This window comes from Cotesia typhae, unplaced genomic scaffold (genome assembly GCF_013202065.1).
Source record: "Cotesia typhae breed Kobodo isofemale line unplaced genomic scaffold, CoteBio_Ctyphae contig_4, whole genome shotgun sequence".
NCBI lineage: Eukaryota > Metazoa > Arthropoda > Insecta > Hymenoptera > Braconidae > Cotesia > Cotesia typhae.
Genome location: NW_027423748.1, coordinates 6,380,794 through 6,400,518, shown reverse-complemented (window position 1 = coordinate 6,400,518; position 19,725 = coordinate 6,380,794). Strand labels below are relative to the sequence as shown.

The following is a 19,725-nucleotide window of genomic DNA, read 5'->3' as shown; positions in this document are numbered from 1 at the left end:
TTAAATTTTGGCTTCAGTTAATTAATTAAAAAAAAAAAAACAGAAACATTGAAAACTCTGATTAATTAAAATTTTTGTAATCCTACACGTGATCCAAAATATTAAACTATTAAACTACTAAACTATTAAATATTAAACTATAAATAGGAGAAAGATTGAAAAAATTCACAAATTTGAATTAATATCAATTAAATTTGAAGCCAACGCGTCGGAAATTTAGGACTATTGTAATATTGAGAATGATGCAGAAAGATTCACAAATTTCAATAAATTTTAATTTTTTTCAATCTTATATGTGACCCGAAATAAGTGACTATTTTGTTATTGAAAAAGATTCAGAAAAATTGAAAACTCAATTAATTTTAATTTTTTCAATCCTACACGTGATCGAAAATTAAAAATTATTTTGGTATTGAGAAAGATTCAAAAATATTCACAAATTTGAATTCATATCAATTTATTTGAAGTCAACGCATACTTAGAAATATAGAACTATTGTGGTATTAAAAGGATTCAGAAAGATTCAAAAATTGTTATTAATTCTAATTTTTTCAATCTTATGTGTGACCCGAAATAAGTGACTATTTTGTTATTGAAAAAGATTCAGAAAAATTGACAACTCTAAATTAATTTTAATTTTTTCAATCCTACACGTGATCGAAAATTAAAAACTATTTTGGTATTGAGAAGGATTCAGAAAGATTCAAAAATTTTTATTAATTCTAATTTTTTTCAATCTTATATGTGACCCGAAATGAGTGACTATTTTGTTATTGAAAAAGATTCAGAAAAATTGAAAACTCTCAATTAATTTTAATTTTTTTCAATCCTACGCGTGATCTGAAATAAGAAATTATTTTGGTATTGAGATGGATTCAGAAAGATTGAAAGCTCTCAATCAATTTTAATTTTTTTCAATCCTACACTTGATCTGAAATAAGAAACTATTTTGGTATTGAGAAGGATTCAGAAAGATTGAAAATGTTAATCCATTTGAATCTTTCTTAATCCATCTCATAACTCGAAATGTGGAATTATTTTGGTATTGAGAAGAATTCAAAAAGATTGAAAACTGTCAATTAATTTGAATCTTTTTCAATCCCACACGTAACCCGAAAATACGGAACTTTTTTGTTATTGAAGAGGATTCAAAAAGATTAAAAATATCAATTCATCTGAATCTTTTTCAATTCTTTAAGAGTTCAGAAATTCTTATATTATTTTTAGATTCAATATAATTGAAAAGTATTAATTTTATGTTCAGATGAAAAACTTGTGGGATAGGATTTATTCAAAAGTATTCAATTCTCATCTTTTTCAATACTTTTCAATGAGTATTTTTAATCAGGGTTTTTACAAAGTTTTGAATACCTGAAAATTAATGTAAATATATTAATTCAATTCGTATAAATTCTGTCCTCAGTAGTTCATACATTCACTTATCAAAAACAAGCAATCCTTACTTAGTACTGTCAATCTGAGTACCAACGCATATAGGCCACCTTTCCACTGATTTTAAGTAGTTATAGACACAACTTAATGAATGCAATTTTTCGTTTAGAGGTAGTTCTTCATTGTTAGGAAAAATAACCTGAAATAAAATAATAATCAATGATTGTTTTAAAAAAATAGATGTATCTACTTGAACATTAATTAATACATACAGTAATAGATGTATCCTTGTTTAAGCGTAACCGAATTTTGATCTGCTAAGTTGTTGGGTCCATTCGCATTAATACCAATCCATTGGGCTTGGGTATATACAGCCAAAACGGCGGTAATTTTGGAGCTTCGATTTCTTGCAGATTATAGGAATCCTTAGATACGTCTTGACAGAGGTAGTTCTATCAAGTCTTGTTCACTTTGAACAACAGTACCTATTGGATTATTAGGAACATCTTCATCTGCTAATATTTTCGGTGGCTCGATGTTGTTTTCGTGCACTTGAAACAGCTCTTCGTTTCCAGTTATTTAAATGTAAGCTTGGCTTTTCCAGTTCATTTACAGTACTTGTTAAAAGCTCATGTTCAAGTATCGGAATAAACTGATGCTGGATCGTTGGTAAAGCTTCTTCTTTAAGTATTTTTTTTCCTAAAGGCATAATCTTGAGCTCTCCTTTTATGTACAGTTTCTCGTACATTTTTATTTGTTCCTCTTTAAAATGGAGATGACAGATGTAATCAGTAGCCTTTAATTCAATACCCAACGAAATTTTCCAATTTTGTAATCTCGCCGGTGTCTGTGAAATTAGATAAATAAAAAATTAATATGCCTTCGTTGACTAAAAAATTATAGAAATGAGCAATGGTTTATAAAGTAAATTTTTCATAATAAATTAATTTACATACTGTTGGTTGGAAATACGAAATAGACTGAGGCGAACCATTTTTTTATTTTTGGATTTACGCCCACTTGGACAACTTTTCACAACACAAATTTTACCCATAACTGTTTTGGTATTCACGTACTTTTTTATAAAATTAAATGTTAATAAACCAATAAGCGTACTATTCACAGTTTACGAAATAAAATCACTTTAGGTGCACGTTCCTTATAATATTTTTTTAAGGTTATATTTACTATAATATTCTGTACTACGTAAATTGTTGAAATTTTAAATAATTGACTACTCTAGTCGACAATGATTTTACATTTTTCAACTCGGCATACTTCAATTCATCTACAATTGCTACATTCATACCATACCCTTTATGTAAACCAGCGCGATTGTGGAAGAATTTTGAACTGTTATTTATAGCATACAGCTGGACACTTTTTCAACTTTTCTCCCATATGAGATGATTCTCCTTACCTCTACCCTCCATAGTTCAGTTGTCAGTGCGATCAGCTGTTTTATGGTTAATATTTTTGTTATGGTCCAACACTACCAACAATTGACCAAATGACCAAATATTTATTGATTATTAATATGACGTGATCAATAGAGCGTTAATGAAAGTTTTATTCATGCAATCAGTTAGAAATCAGGTTATATTTATTCATTTTTAATTTTTATCATTTAGCTCGTAATTGCGATGTCTGTCATTTTTTTTATACTTAATAACAATCATACAAAAATTTATTAAAAGTGTTGAACAATCAATAATTACTTATAATTTAAATGAAAATTAATTTAGCAGATGTTTGATAATTTTGAGACTTTTTTAACGAATAAATTATGGCAAAAAAAAGTAGGAAAAAAATTGACATGTAGAAATTTAAAAAAATAAAAAATGCAATTTTTTAAAAATAAATTTTTGGAAAAAATTTATTTGTTAAAAAATATTCAAAGATGCTCATGTAATATAATTTAATTTAGAAATTATGACATTAAAGTTAGCAGTCACTAGAGAATTTTTAAATTTTATTTAACAAAAAAATTAGTTCCAAAAAATGATTTTTAAAAAATTGGATTTTTAATCCTTTTCTAAAAAGTTGATGGCCGGATGTCGTATCGTTTTACGTCACTTCTATGACTATTTTATTCGGTTGTTGATTTGTCGACTGAGATAGTGATGGGATTTTTAAAAGAATGAAGGCGAGCGAAGCGAGCGTGTTAAGTCTAGTTTTTTTTAATTTCTAAATGTCAATTTTTTTTTTGCCATAATTTATTTGTTAAAAAAAATTATTAAATATCTGCTAAATTTATTATCATTTGGAAATTTCTTTTATTTTTTTATAAACGTACTAATTAAATTAAAATTTAACTTACCGAAAATATTATTAAATGTTTTTAAACTTATAAAAATAAAATCTATGAAGTTGTTTATTAAATAAATTAATATTGATTTCAGATAATTAAATTACTGATAGTTATTATTTCAACTTATCAATTATTTTATGATTTTATAGTCCATTTATTAACTTAATAAATATTTGATTTAATTTAGACTCAAGTTTAAAGAAATAACTTTCATACTGCTAATCAATGAAAAAGTTGAAAATTTTAATTCATATTAATTTTTAATACTCAATGAACTCAGTTATCAATGGTTAATTTAATTACAGGATCTTTAAATAACAAAATCATCATGTGGGACTCTGGGTTCTGCAACGTAATCATTCCAACAGTGTCAACAATGATTATTTACGTACTGACAGTTAATCTCGTGAGATATTTGATGAGAGACAACTGTTTGTCAATAAGAGATGTCTCGAAGAATCATAACTGGACTCCTATTGTCAGTAGAAGTAATAAGGTATATTACTTGATGAATTTTTTATCAATTATTTAGTAGTTTAAAGAAGCATTAATTTTAATATTAAAGTATAAAAAATTTTAATTCATTTTATTCCATCTGGTTACTCAGGTAGGTTTCTTTAAATATATATATATATATATATACTTGATCACATTAACAAGTCATGAAGGGTATTCCATTTATTTTATCGGAATTTCTTAGACAACGTTAAGCAGAGGTAGAAAATTATTACAGGAAAATTTCTTATTGAAAAATTATGTATTCTCCATTGCTCTCATTATTATTTAATTCATATTTATTTAATAACTAATCAACAACCCATCGATATCTAAACAGTTAACAAGAATTAGTTTCACATGACTGAAAAATGGTCGTAAATTATTAAACTGATAAAATATTTTAATAAAAAGTTTTGATTAGAATTTATTAAATATTAAATGTATTGTAAAAAAATTTTTTTGGTAGTATTGATTTACTCTCAAGAATTATTTTTAAAAAAGTTTTTATAATATTTAAAAAGTAGGACACTCAGTTAACTTGTGATGTGGAGATTTATAAATTTGTTGTGTTAAAGGTCGAGCTATTAAATACTTGAATATTAATTAATATTGTGTATTTAATAAATACATAGTTAATAAATATACTAACAATCTTGAAGGCACTCTTTGACTTCCGTGACTTGTGAACTATAATAAATTAAAATTTTGCTTTATTAAATAATGATTTTTGTTAAATTGCACTGTACACAGAAAAAAATGTTCTTGAATCAAGTATATAATTTTGAAGAACTTGATATTTTTGATTTAAGTAGAAAAATTCTTGATTTAAGGGGTGACATGGGTTTCACAATTTTAAAAAAATGCGCGGTCAAGGCACTGTTGTATTGAAACTTAAAACTTTAAACGTGTTTTTCTCAAAACTACGTTTTCAAAAACGGTACCCACGATTCCTCGAGAACTACTAAACCGATCTTGATGAAATTTTAGAAAGGTCTTCGAGATATAATTTACAAGGTTTTGAACGGGAGGTTTTTTTTTTGTTTTTAAATTACAACTATTTAAAAAAAAAAATTCCGCGAAATTTTAGCCAAATTTTCAATTTTTTTTGTAAAAACCTCTGCTAAAAATCCAATTTTCATTTTTTTTTCTTCCGTTCAAGACCTTATTTGAAGTCTTAACTAAAGCACATATTTTTCTTATTCTCTTAATAGTATAGATTTCAGAATGAATTAATAAATGAAAAAATTTTTATTTGCAGGCATATTACTGCAATATCTGCGAATCTCTATTACTTAACACCAAAAGCGTTCTTTGTGATTCATGTGGTGTGTGCGCTGATACAGGATGTATAAAAGCTGCAGACAAACAATTGGTTTGCAAAGCAATAACTCAATCTACCGAGATTATGAAGCATCACTGGATTCATGGTACCAGTCTATTTTTTTTTGTAAGCCTATAAACAACAGAAAAACTCTGTTAAAAAACAAATCAAATTTCCACAGTTTCCTTTTAAGTAATTATAAGCGCAATAAATTTACTTTCATTTTTTTTTTTTTAACAACAGGAAATTTGCCTACTGTTGCAATGTGTGAAGTATGTGATGAAGAGTGTGACACAGAACCGGGGCTGGTTGATTGGTTCTGCTGCTGGTGTCAAAAGTGTGTTCACGAAGCCTGCAAGCAGAAGATCAACGAGGTAAAGCGTTTCTTGTCTGTTAAAATAAGTTTTAGGTTTAGGAAAAAAATCTTCTTAACTGGCAAGAGTGTTTATACATTGTAAAACTTGAAATATGAATTTTAATGGAGATTAATTTATCATTCTATTACAACAGATATGTGACTTTGGGAAGTTTAAATTAATGATAATACCGCCGGGAAGTTTGGAAGTTGTAAACAGGCGACGTACAGTACGTCGACGTCTGCAGTTACGATCGATTATACCACCTGTATGGAGTGATTGGAAACCACTGATAGTCGTTGGTATATATTTCCGTTACCTTTGTAATTATTAAAACAACTATGCATTAAATTTAATTGTCCGGTGGTACCGGCCGTAAATTCATTAATAGTATTGACATTGCCGACTGCACTAATTAATTAATCAATTATCATTATTTATTAATATTATAACGTCGTAATTTATTATAAGTATATGCTTTATATATTGGTAATTCTATCGATTACAGCGAATAAAAAGTCCGGTAACAATGATGGAGCAATGGTTCTGTCAATGTTTCGGCGATTATTAAATCCATCACAGGTCGTAGACCTCTCGGAACGTGACCCGGTGGCAGCATTGGAGTGGTGTCGTTTGTTAGGCGACAAATCGTGCAATGTTCTGGTCGCTGGAGGCGATGGAACTGTCGCATGGCTATTAAATTCTATTCATAAACTCCGTTTAAAGGTACTACTGAGGGTAGAGTGGTACATAGTCGTTTTTTAAGATTATAAAAACAATATTCAATATTCTCAGTTATTATTTAGTGATTTCGGTAGAATTTAGTACTATAGATTCAATATTTTGACCAGAAATTTATTTAATTATTACAACAGGTGCCCGCTGTTGCAATTTTACCTCTAGGTACTGGGAATGATTTATCTCGTGTACTGGGCTGGGGCAGCGAGTATGGCTCAAGTGTTGAAGCTACGAAAATTTTACAAAGTATTCAAGATGCACGCCCGGTAAAACTTGATAGGTATACATTATCTATCTATCTATTTTATTAAAAGAATAAGAAAAATTTTGTTTCCAGGATAGTCATATGATAAAATCGGTTTTTTTTAGTGAAATTTAGTGTCATTGTAAAGATCTTAAATTAATTTGTGCCTTTTCAAGGTTTCATATCGTTTTCACCAATAGTCAATTTATTATGATAAGTATTTAGGCTGCATCTAGCTCTAGATACATAATTGAGAAATGACCTTGTATCTTGTGAATTATTGACATTTTTAAACATATAAGCTCACTCCGACATTACACTCATCGAGACCTTTTATTTGAGTACCCACATCAATTTTTCATATATTTATATATATATATATATATATATATATATATATATATATATATATATATATATATATATATATATATATATATATATATATTATGTATATGTATATATGAAAAATATATGAAAATGCATGTGGGTACTCAAATGAAAGCTCTTGATGAGTGTAACATCGGGATGAGCTTATATCTTTAAAATATAAATATTATATATATGTGTATATGAAAAATATATAAAAATACGAAAAAATTTTACATGTGAAAATTGAAAGAAATTCTTGATCAAAATTTTTAGAAGCATTTTTTTATTGCTATTGATTTGTTATAAAAATTAAAAAAATTGGTCGTTGTCAGCCAACTTCAGTATCATATTCTCATTATGTATGTACAATAGTTTTTTTTATTTATAGATACTTACTACATTGTATTGACTTCTACTCACTTCTAGAAATAATTTTCTTAAAATAATAAAACAGTTCAATGTTAATTATAAGTTCATTATACCGTTTCTTTGTTCAAATTTAATTATAAATTCATACCTCAAATAGAAATTACTGAAGCTTTCTATTAAATGTCAATCACACAGTAATGAGTCACCTTATCAATTTATATTATGACAAGAAATATAATTTTATTTAAAAAAATTTCTAATGAAAAATAAAAATATTAATTTTTTAAAATTATAGATGGACAGTTACATTGCAGTGTGATGGACGGAGTCTCGGTTTCAGAGGCTCGCAACAATGTAAATTCATGTACAATTACATGAGTGTGGGAGTTGATGCACAAGTGGCTTTGAATTTTCATCGAGCCAGAGAAAGTAGATTTTATTTATTTAGCCATAGAATTTTCAACAAGGTAAATATTTTTTATTATTAATTACACTAGGTGAATTTTATTTCATCTACTGCTATTTTACCGAATCTATTTATTTGCACAGTGTAGGGACATATACGGCTACTGCGATTAGTGGAATGATATACTAGTGGTTTGTAGATAATCGTAAAACAGTACTATTATTTTTGGATTTTACTTTAAAATTTATTACAAGATCGTACCATCTGATACAAATACATCTAATTGCTCTGTTGTACGATGATTTACAAACCGCGGTTTATCATTTGTACTAAATAGAAAGTCTATAGTAAAATTACTCATGTTTTATTACGAGGTCAATAAGTTTAAACTACTGTACAGAGATATATTTATATTTTTTGTTTTTAGTTGTTGTACTTGTGTTTTGGAACGCAGCAAGTTGTAGAAAGAGAATGTAAAGACTTGGATAAACGTATTGAAGTATATTTAGATGGTAAACAAGTTGATTTACCATCGACAGAAAGTATTGTTGTACTTAATATTCCATTTTGGGGTGCCGGAGTTAAACTTTGGGAATTAGGACTCCAGGGTAAAATTTATTTATTAATTTATTATTGATATCGCGCTACTAAAACCAAGAGCATATATTATGAAGGCTTTACAGAACCAAAAGGACGTATAAAAAAATTTTTTTTTTCCAATCAACTATGGAATAAAAGTAAAAATCTGGTTGAGAAACGCAAAAAATGTTTTTTTCAATATACGCCCTTTTGACTTTAAGAAAAAAAATTTTTAAAAAAGGGCGTATTTATGTTAGGAGAAGGGATAGCCACTGTGATAAGTGCACAAAGGTGATTTTGAAAATTTTGATTTTAAAAATTTTTTTAGGGCTATTTGAATTCAAAAAAATGAGGAAAAAAAAACGAAAAATTTTTTGATGCCGTAATTTTTTTTTAAATCCAAATTTAAACCGTGGTGGGGAAAATTTTTTTAGTGCTCTACAAAAATCTTTATATTTTTGTAACAACATCATATTTTTCAATCAAAATTCAGGAGAATGATCTTCAATGTATACTTTATTAAACAAAAAAATCCGATCCCAAAATTCCTTAATTATCCCAGTCAAAAAAATTCCCGAAAATCACCTATTTTTTCGATTCTCACAGTGACTATCCCCCTTAAAAATTTTATTTTATTTTTTTCAGTGAATTTTCACAATATACAAAACATTGAAAATCAATTTTTCGTTAGATCCCGACGTTTTCAGGTCCTTAAATAAATAATTTTTCTCAAAGTCAAAAATAAGTCGAAAAATTTTTTTTTGCGTTTTTCAACTAGATTTTTACTTCTATAAATTCCCTAATAGTTGATTGTAGAAAAAAAATTTTCTATGAGCCCTTTCCGTTTTAGGAACGCGATATTCGAGAATGACTTTTTTTTTAATTAAAAAATTGTTTTTTATATTTTTAAAGTATTGTAAAAAATATGCAGTATATTTTTTAATTTTCATATCATGTATAAATTCGAGTACATAAAATTTTTAATAAAAAAAAATTCAACAATTACAATAATAATAAAATGACTATTTCACAAATGAGAATGGTTTTCATTTAATTATCGAATTTGTTAGGTAATGAAGGCGTCGGTATGCAAAGTATTAATGATGGTAAACTTGAAGTATGCGCACTTTATTCATCATTCCATATTGCTCAGTTACAAGTTGGTATGTCACAACCACATAGATTGGGTCAGGCTAAAACAGTCACGGTAATAATACTAATAATAATATGTATATATACATATATAGGCTTATAAATATTAATATAATATGAATATCATGAATTATTGATGTATTATAACAATATTTAACAGTAGATTGATTCGATAAATTATTAATACTTGTAGATTAAATTATTGGACTCTTGTGCGGTACAAATCGACGGCGAACCGTGGTCTCAGAATCCGTGTGAGTTCTGCATAACACACTGCAACCAAGCTTCAATGCTCATGTCAACTTATCGGTAATTTACTTACTCGTAATCTTACTATAAGGTAAAGAATTACAAATTATTTATCAACTTATTCCATATTTTTTAAGTATTTAAAACAAAAGTTAACGAAGAAAGAGAAATATATCTAGTCGTATTAATATTTACATGGATAATGCGATAAATAAACATTATTTAAAGTTAAATTGAAATTATTATAATTATATAAAATATATATACGTATATTCAACGTTTATTTATCGTTATATCCCACAAAAAGTATCTCAAATATTATGATCTGTCAGATTTGTACACTCATTCCTATTTTTTACTATAAAAGTGTATGTATTAAAAAAAAAAAAATTAAACAAAAAATAAACAGAAAAAAAAGAAGAATAAAGGATGTTGTTTTCTGATAGTAAATTAAAAATTTTAATATTCAGTTTATCATACACAGTTCCAGCATCAGACAAAACATATCAAATGGGAATTTTTTTTCATTTTATAATAAATTAAAAAAAAAAAAAAAGTAGTAAACAGTAATAAAATAAAAAATAGATTGTAATGACGGAATGTCAAGCACGAATGCTGATTGCACTATTAACAATTTGGCTCATGCATGAAGTCACGAAAGTTATGAAAAAGCTCAAATAATTATATAACTGAAAAAAAAAAAATAAATAAAAACAATGTACTCTAGAGAGAACAGTCGAGCGGAGAATGAAAGAGTGGAGATAAATTTATAACAAATAATAAAACAAAAAATATTGAATAAAAAATAAATCAAACAGTGATTAAATCTCGAGGGAGTGAGAGACAGAATGATGAAGATTTGTTTGATGATGTTTGACCACTTTTACCTTGCACAACGAATGATTTATTTGTCTCATATAATTTAACTCTCAAGCACAAATCGGCGTATACATCTCTATACACAGATATGTCCTGAGGATATCCTTTGACGCGTTAATACATATGATGTGTCACATGGGAATGTCTTGTTGTTTACTCTTGCTCCATTTGCCCAATCGATTAATGGCAGTGCTAGTGGTAGTGCTGGTGGTGTCCTACTGGTAGTATTGGTATAGCGGTTAGCGACTTCCACCCCAAAAATTACCCACACACTGCTCACCTATCTCTGCACGGTATATAGCACTGGCTGTTGGCTCTAGTCTGGTCTGATGGTCTCCGCGACCCTCACGTTTACTGTCGTGTACACCAGCGATTATTAATCGACGGATTATCAATGCAAGGCATCTCTCTTCATTGATTGACCGTTAGCATACGCCGTTAAATTGTTTTTCTTCTTTTTATATTTTTATACACATATACATCTATAAAGATTTTTAAATTTACTTTCCAGCCGACAGAATGACAATTAATCACCATCTAGGCACATTGATGAATCGAGATAGTATGGGAATTCATAAAAAAACTCTAAAAAGTCTCCTTCCGAAAATTGAAATCGAACATGTCACATTTGAAGCGCAAAATTCGTCCCAACTGCGGCGGACCACAATAAAATACCGTGACCTTTCCTTTTTTTTGGTCTTGAAGCTGTTTGAAGACCTTGTCCCAATTCGGCCTTCCGGCGTTTGTACGTGTCTTCAGTCCTGTTATTAAATCTCTCTTTTCCTACAAAAGACAAATATTCAATATTTACACACTGAAACTAAGAGAGAGCATGAAACTAAACAAGTTTGTACTACTCAACGAGACCAATTTCATCTCCGAAATTCCATATAAATTTATTACAAATATTTAATATTATTTTTACATTTTAAGTAAATTCCTCACTAATAGAATAAATAAACAAATTTTTTAACTTTTAATTTTTATTTTTTTATTTTATTATTTAAACTATCTGATTTATTAGTATTTTATTGAATTAATTATTTTAAATATTTCAATAACGCATAGAAAAAAAAAATACACAAAAATAAATTATTTTTTATTAATTGAATTAATTGAATGAAATAATTTTATGATTCGTTAAAAATGCATCAATTGAATTCCTTTAATTATTCACTTTAAAATGAATTAAAAATTACATTGATATTTTTCAAATATATGAATCACACTTTATACTTCAACAATTTAATTAAAATCGTTTAAATTAAATTTGATCAATTAAAAATTACTCATTTCATTCATCAAGTAATTTAAAAAATTAATTTCGACAAAATAAAAAATACATTTTTTTATAAGTACTAGCTGTTACCCGCTCCGCTGGATATCATCCCAGATTATACTCAGTAATATCTGTGGTAAAAAAAATTTCAGATAGTAGCTAAAAAAAAATCCAGATTATACTGTGTGATATCTGGATTATACTCATTATAATCTAGAATATACTCATTATAATCCAGGTTATACTCATTATAATCCAGATTATACTCATTATAATCCAGATTATACTCATTATAATCCAGATTATACTCATTATAATCTCGATTATACTCATTGTAATCTGGAATGATATCCAGTGTCATCTTGTTTTTTCCGTGTACGCCTTATAGTTCGAGAGATATCGTGATGAGTCACCTAATAATCTCTTATATATCTATAGATGTATAAAATTTTAACTGTAGAGAAAAATAATATTTTTTTGATATCGAAAAAAAAAAATTCTCATTATATATTCAAGTATTATGAATTCTGAACATTATGAGTATTAAAGATAAGATTTTTTTTTTGCCAAATAACTTCTTTGAATAGCGTAAGGCGCTTTGGTATTGAAAAAACGTCTGTGGAGTTAAAATTCGGTAGAGAGTATAGAATATTTTTTCTAATAAAACATACAGAAAGTAGAAAAGTATAAGAGATTTTTTACCTTTTCATGAAGCAAATCCATTGCGAGCTGAAGTCCGACGGCTTTCATATCATTTTTTTGCAGCGCGCTGGTAATATACATATGCATTTCAAGAAATCGTTCAAGAGAAGAACCGAGTTCAACTTGTTCTATTTCCAACTGAGACAGTAAATTGACAAACCACTCGAACGAGCGTTGATCGCGATTTATCCAGAAGAAATCAACTTTTCTCAGCTTCATCACGGTGACAGGGATCTCACTTGCCCAAGAAAATTTACACTGAGGACAGGTGTGTCGCGCTTTCCAATATCTATGCATTATCGACTGCAAGATTGACGCGAAAGGCGTAACTCCAATTCCCGTGGCGATTAACACGGCATGTTGCGCTTGAAAGATATGACTCGATGGTGCTCCGTAAGGGCCATCTAGAAAAATCTATCCATTTTGTATTTTTATATTATTTTTGACTATTCAAGTTGAATTATGCTAAGTACCATATCATAATAAAAGCATAAAAAATTTTATTCACCACGTTAGAGAATTAGTTTGAAATTAAGAGACGTCTGGAAGTTTTTAGTAGATAAATTATTATAACAGATTTTTTTTTTGAAATTACTATGTTAAAATTTTTAATAATTTCGAGAATCGACGTAGTTTTGTCCGAAATGTGAAGAAATGCTAAAAAAAATTTTATACGCCCTTATGGCTCCCGGGACCCATCTCGGATGCCATAAGGGCGTATAATAAAAATTCTAATTTTTTTCCTAAGTCCAAAAAAATTTTTAGTTTGAAGAAAAATTTTTTTTCGCATTTCTGCACATTTCATGAAAAAATACGTCGGTTCCCAAAAAAAAAAAAAATTTTTTTTAATAGGCCCTTATTTCATCCGAGGTAGGCCCAGCATCTATACTATTATTTTCAATAACTGATTATAAAGTTTAAAAACAAACTTAGTTAATTACTAATTTTTAAATAAAAAAAAAAAAACTTTTGATAAATACAAAATACTTTGCATTATTTTTTAAAATTAATTTTAATGGTAATCAAAAGCATTTTTTTAGAATTTTCGTTAGCCGTTAGATAGAGAGCAAAGTGAATAGAGAACACATGTATGTCCTTTTGATGATGGAATTATCACTTTAAAATTATTAATTTTTCATCAAATAAAATAAAATAAAAATTTTCTACATATTATTTTTTTGCGGTGATAAAAATTAGAACTTATGACCTAAAATGAGTACATGAATTATTTCAAGCAAGATAAATAGTTGTATTGGAGATTTCGGAGCAATAAGAAGCAAAAGGTCAACGCTATGTTCATCCGTGAGTAAATAAATTCAATAATTTATTATTTTTAAGTATTTAAATGAAGTTGATATAGATGATAATTTTTTTTTTATTTAAAAATTAAATTAGCACCAAGGAAATATTAAAAAAAAAATTCCTTCATAAGTTTTTTGAACTTTCACGAAAGAATTATTTTTTTTTAATAATTTATTTGAGAAACAAATCATAAAAATTGTCATGATGAAAGATTGTATAAAAAAATGGATTTATCCTATATATATATATATATATATATATATATATACATATATATATATATATATAGAAATAATTTAGTTAAAGCAATTACTTATAAAAGTACTTGAGGAAAAAAATTCTTAAAAAATTGGATATTTCACCGCTGTTGTTTAAAGTAATTAAAGCCAAATAAATTATTTATGTTTTAATTGAAATAAAAAGTTTATTCAATCACAGTCTTCTGATTTCTCACAGCGAAATCATTTTTAATTAATTAATTAATTAGCTTTTTTCTTTTAATATCGACATGACGTACATTCAAATAATTGTAAATTCAGTTCATCATTTATTCGTGTTTTTTCATTTGAGTAATGCTATAAATATCTGTGGATGGATATTTAATTAATAACATAATGAAACATTGCTCAGGAAATTAATTTTAACAATATTTCAAAATTTTGATTTAAAATTAATTGATGTAATTTGGGTCATTAAAATTCTGTAGAATTCATTAAAATGATTTTAATCTGCGAGTTATCAATAAAATATCAATATTACATTTATCTTTACGCTTATACATTCAAACGTTTTTTTTTTTACTATTTTATATGGTAAGAATAAATTAAGAGAGATAAAATTAATTGTGAGAATATTCTTTTCAAATACTAAGTGAAATAACGATAAAAATTTTTCTTTCAAGTAAATCTGCTTTAATCAGTAGAAATTAATTTAATCGAATGACTTTAAGATATAAATCTAAAAATCTTTTAAAATTATAATTAAAATTAGTTTAATTTTTATTAATATTCAACCGATATTTATTCAACTTTTGCATATTTTGAAAATACACGGAAAAAGGTAAATTGTAATAAATAATAGTCGACTTATAATAAGTAATGATCAACTACTAAAAATTACCATTTCAAACAGTAAAATCGTGATTTTACTACACAGAAAAAAAATTTATTTAAATCAAGTAAATAATTTTGAAGAATTTAATCTTCTTGGTTTGAGTAAAAAAATTCTTAAACTAAGAAATTTTACTTGGTTTAAATACACAGAAAAAAAAATCCGGGTGAATTTTACAGTTTACTTTTTTCCGTGTAAATAAACAGAATTGAAATAATTATTATAAAAAAAAAAAGAGTCTTAAAATATTTTATAAAACAACTTCGAGAAAAAATTCAAGTCTCCATTATAATTAAAAAAGAAAAAAATGATACTTTGATCTCGAAACAAAATAAAATTTTAGTCTAAAAGCTCTTCATTCAGATTACGTAAAAATAGTTCCAATTAGTTAAGTTATTCAAAAAATATATTTTTTTGGTAAATCCGCGCATGTATTAAAGAGATAATCTTGAAAACAATAAAAAATAATGCTTCAATCGCAGTAACGTGATACTTGTTATGAAATATTATTTTTGTCAATTAAATTCAAACTAATAACTCTATTTCCCTTTCCCTTAAAAAGTTTTCAATTTCCCAGCGGAAAGTTAAAAAAACCTTTACTATAAATAGATAACTAAAAAAGTTATAAAAAGATAACTCACTTCGAGCGGTTTACCAACGAGATAATTTATCGCATGATGTTCACTTAAATTCTTGGTATCTATGCCATTATTTTTTTGTGAAAATTCCACAATTTTACTCTGCATCCGACCCTCTTCAGCAGCTGCACTACTCGCTAATGTCATTGTAATGCTCGCTTTCCGTTTATCTTTATCTGCAGAGCCTTGAAAAATATATCACAAATCCATTATTATGCTCACAACAACATTTTATTTATCTTATTAATTATTGCGCTATCAAAAAAACTTTATAAAAATAGTTTATGTATTTTAAATTAATTTCTGACTTTTAGAAAAATTTTCAATGCAATCATCTCGATTAAAAATTTTTCAAGGGTCGCTCAACAGTTTTAAAACTACTCAAGAAAAACACTCTGAATGTTTTTAGACAATTTACATACTGATAAATAGACATAGACCACTTTGACATTAATTAAAGTAAAAAAAAAAAATGTTAAGACAAGAAAAATAAAATTGAACTGTTTTAAAAATTTGAGCGCAACCCCTAAAAATTTTTTTACCGAGCTGTCATTTTTTATCAGTATTAGTACTCGAAAAATTATGATAATTATTTACAAGTGGGGTCAACCTCGTTTTTGACCATAATTAAGTGAAAAATTAACATTTTCAAATTTTTTTTGATTCTGCTATTTTATGCAAAAAAAAATTTGAGTATCATAATTTTCTAAAAAATTTATAAATTTAATAAATTTCTTTGAAAATTTGTCAAAATTCTGATTTTTGACTTTTTTTTTTAATTGTTCATTTTTTAATGTATTTTTCAAAAAAAAAAATATGAAAATAAAATCAAATAGAAATTTCGTTAAAAAAAATGAAAATTAAAATGGTTGACCTCGTACAGAAAGAAAAAAAGTCTTGAGTCAAGCATAAATTGTCTTAAATTAATAAAATCTAAAGGAAGACTGAAAATTTCTTGAACGAAGTTAAATATTTTTATGCTAAAAAAAATTTCTTCTTGCTCAAAAAAAACTTCGGTCTTCCTTATAATTTTCTCGGTTGAAGAAAAATTTTTTTTTTCTGCGCACTTGTAAATATTTACCAAAATTATAATTTAGTTCAAAATGGTTAAAAACTTATAAATTAATTAATTCCAAAATCATGAGTTAATACCAATATAATTAAACACTTGATCCAACTTAATTAATTTAAACACGTGTTTTAACAAAATATTTTAATGCACATTATATTTAATCTCATGTTAATACACTAATTATCTCCCTATTAAATACCTATATACAATAAATTTGTATAAATAAATAGGTATAATTATTTTGGGTAACCGGATTATCAACACGGAAACTGCTAATGGGTCTGTTAATTTTGGAAACAGAATACACTAACAATGATAAAGCTTTGTCATTACATATATCTATATCTATTTAAAATATACATATTTATCAACATATGTAAACATATATGAATGTTTGTATGGAGTTTGACACGTTACCTGAGTCAGATGGATTATCATGTTCACAATTTTCCATACTAGGCGTTTTAAATGCAATGATTGTGGGTTTTGTTCTCATATATCTGAAACTTTGCGCCAAAGATTTATTTTGCGGGCTGAGGTAAGCCAGTCCCAGTGATTTCAACCGTGCACGACGTATTTTTATTTCATCAAAGTTTCTCTCTGATTCCGATCTCATGTAGTCACGTAGTCTATAAAAGTAACAATAATAAAAGAGTTATTCCATTAAATAAAACCCCATAAAAAGTGTCATTATACTTTTGATTGTGATAATTTTTATTATGATTATAATTATAGTAGTTTTTTATATGTATGCAGCAAAATAAAGTAAATAGGCAATAGGTAGTTATTTAAAATTTAAAGTTTACACATTATTTCAATTAGAGCTCTCGAAACTGATTAATATGTTTATACATCTACATAGAGTATATTATCCATATAACGGCCCGGGTTGCCAGCCGAGAGTAGGAGTTGTCCAAACGTTAAGTCAATTGAAGTTTAAGTTTTAATGAGGTTTGGTCAGATTACTTGATTTAATCAGCGGTTTGTATATTTATTTAAAAACTTACGCTATCAGTCGCTCGCGTTTTTTCCGCTTAGTCTGCATATCTGGCATGGAAAACGACTTTTCAAGTGGCATTTTACTGGTAAGAAATAGCTGTCTCAGCTTTCTGTCTTGCGGCGATACCACTGCATCTTTGTGTCCATTCAAATCTACTATTGACATATATTTTACGATATAAAATAATATTATTTATTTATGCTTATAAAATATCAATATACACTCAGAAAAAAAAATAACTTTTATTGAGAAAATTTTCTTGATATAAAAATTTACCCGTATAAAAAATTTGCGGAATTCTTCGAGAATGGAATCGTAGAAAATTATCATGAATAGAAAATTAATAAAGTAGTAATATAAATTTATAAAATCATTATATATTGATTAATTAATTACCGACTTTTCAAGAAAATCCGGAAGAATCTTGGAAAAAATTTCACGGAACTCGGCCAGTTTAGTTTTTATTAGTATGTATTTTACAAGGATTCTAGAAAAATTCTGCAGTTTTCACTGGGATTTCTCCGGAATATTCTGAGAAGTCTAAAATTTAATTAGACAGTTTAATTAAAATATTCTGAAATATTATTGTTAATTTTTTGAGATATAGATTGAGTGATCAGAAATTTTTTAAAACTCACTGAAGACAGTATTAATATCAGAGTTAAAATTAAGGTTGTCTGATAATAGGGATGAAATTCGATGAGGGAAAGGCGATTTAAGTCGGGGTCAGAGCATAAAGGAAGTATGAAAATAAAGCATCAAAAAGCATAGATTAAAAAGAGAATTTATTCTTTAAAAGAAAGGAAATCTTTTTAGAAATAATCTTATTGTTGTCAATAAAAAAGGAAAGATTAAAAAAGAAATTTCATTAAAATCAAATATTAGCTAACTTGACGAGTCTTTGCTTATTTTTAGAAAAAAAAATATAAGAATTAATGGTAAGAAACGTCAAATGATCATTTCACTTAGGTAAGTATAAAGAAGTAGGGCTTCTGTCTATTTTCAGTTATAAAAAAATTGACTTATTTGTTTTTTTTTTATTCTACTTTTTGACAAATTAAAGATAAAACTCGTTTGATTTTCAAATACTGAATTCCATTTCATTTTGATCGATAATTTAAGTGTGATGCATTCATTTTTCAACATTGATGCATTTTTTTCATGTTGTGCATTGAAAGTAAAAGAATTAAAAAAAGAAATTTGTCAATGTCAATTTTTCACTATTGTCGGTAGATAAATTGACTAATAGGGAAGGGCCAAGATTTCACTAATGTCACAAAATTCTGGAAAATTGAAAAATTGACGCAGCAGCTATTTATTTTTATAATTGTTCTACTTTAGATAGATGACGAGAAAAAAAATTAAAGGTCAAAATTTCAATTGGAGGAGTTTTCAAATCCAAAAATTTTCATCTAATTCGATTTTTTGAGAATCTAATCGATTTATATTTTTGATCAGAATAGGAGTAGAACATGTTAAAAAAATCAGGGACCTTAGAATTTCTCGCTAAGTTTGAATTTGAAGGGCTTTAAAATGTTTTTTGGTTAATATTTGAGTTTTTCAAGCTCAAAGCACCGTTTTTCACATTTTGAGCTCGAAGAAATATTTATTAAACAACTATAACGAATGCGTCGTTCAATTTTCATTTTTAAAAAAGCATTGACGCAGTTTTTGAAGTATAAAAAAAGGATCCATGGTTTTATTATACTTTTTTTGCACGTTTTAAAGTTATTTTTAAAAAACATAAAAATTCAAT

At 26.8% G+C, this 19,725-nt stretch overlaps 2 protein-coding genes and 1 long non-coding RNA gene across 4 annotated transcripts in view; 1 reads left to right on the top strand and 2 right to left on the bottom strand.

The window, feature by feature from the left end:
* Positions 1-115: 115 nt before the first annotated feature.
* Positions 116-2,528, bottom strand: LOC141527105 (uncharacterized). The gene is made up of 4 exons (XR_012479141.1): positions 2,349-2,528; positions 1,665-2,239; positions 1,464-1,591; positions 116-1,371 (listed from the first exon to the last, which is right to left on the bottom strand). It is a non-coding gene; the product is annotated as an uncharacterized LOC141527105 (long non-coding RNA).
* A 188-nt stretch (positions 2,529-2,716) lies between these two features.
* On the top strand, positions 2,717-11,511 carry Dgkepsilon (diacylglycerol kinase epsilon). Of its 2 annotated transcripts, XM_074242563.1 has the most exons (12): positions 2,717-2,988; positions 4,009-4,199; positions 5,460-5,628; positions 5,766-5,896; positions 6,033-6,180; positions 6,387-6,604; positions 6,754-6,896; positions 7,897-8,068; positions 8,435-8,615; positions 9,657-9,793; positions 9,932-10,078; positions 11,378-11,511. In XM_074242563.1, exons 2-11 carry the CDS (start codon positions 4,032-4,034, stop codon positions 10,049-10,051), a joined length of 1,587 nt encoding a protein of 528 aa, XP_074098664.1. In that variant the 5' UTR covers positions 2,717-2,988; positions 4,009-4,031; the 3' UTR covers positions 10,052-10,078; positions 11,378-11,511. The 2 variants fall into 2 exon arrangements, with proteins under 2 accessions (XP_074098664.1, XP_074098663.1); XM_074242562.1 differs by lacking the exon at positions 11,378-11,511 and having other exon boundaries at positions 2,720-2,988; positions 9,932-10,320.
* Positions 11,449-19,725, bottom strand: part of Nox (NADPH oxidase) — a 47,387-nt gene continuing 39,110 nt past the window's right edge. Inside the window, exons 15-19 of the mRNA XM_074242561.1 lie at positions 17,977-18,124; positions 17,387-17,598; positions 15,901-16,082; positions 12,848-13,261; positions 11,449-11,649 (exon numbers count right to left, since the gene is read on the bottom strand). Of these exons, the coding sequence (XP_074098662.1) occupies positions 11,452-11,649; positions 12,848-13,261; positions 15,901-16,082; positions 17,387-17,598; positions 17,977-18,124 (1,154 nt within the window). The 3' untranslated portion in view covers positions 11,449-11,451. The remainder of the gene's footprint in view (positions 11,650-12,847; positions 13,262-15,900; positions 16,083-17,386; positions 17,599-17,976; positions 18,125-19,725) is intronic.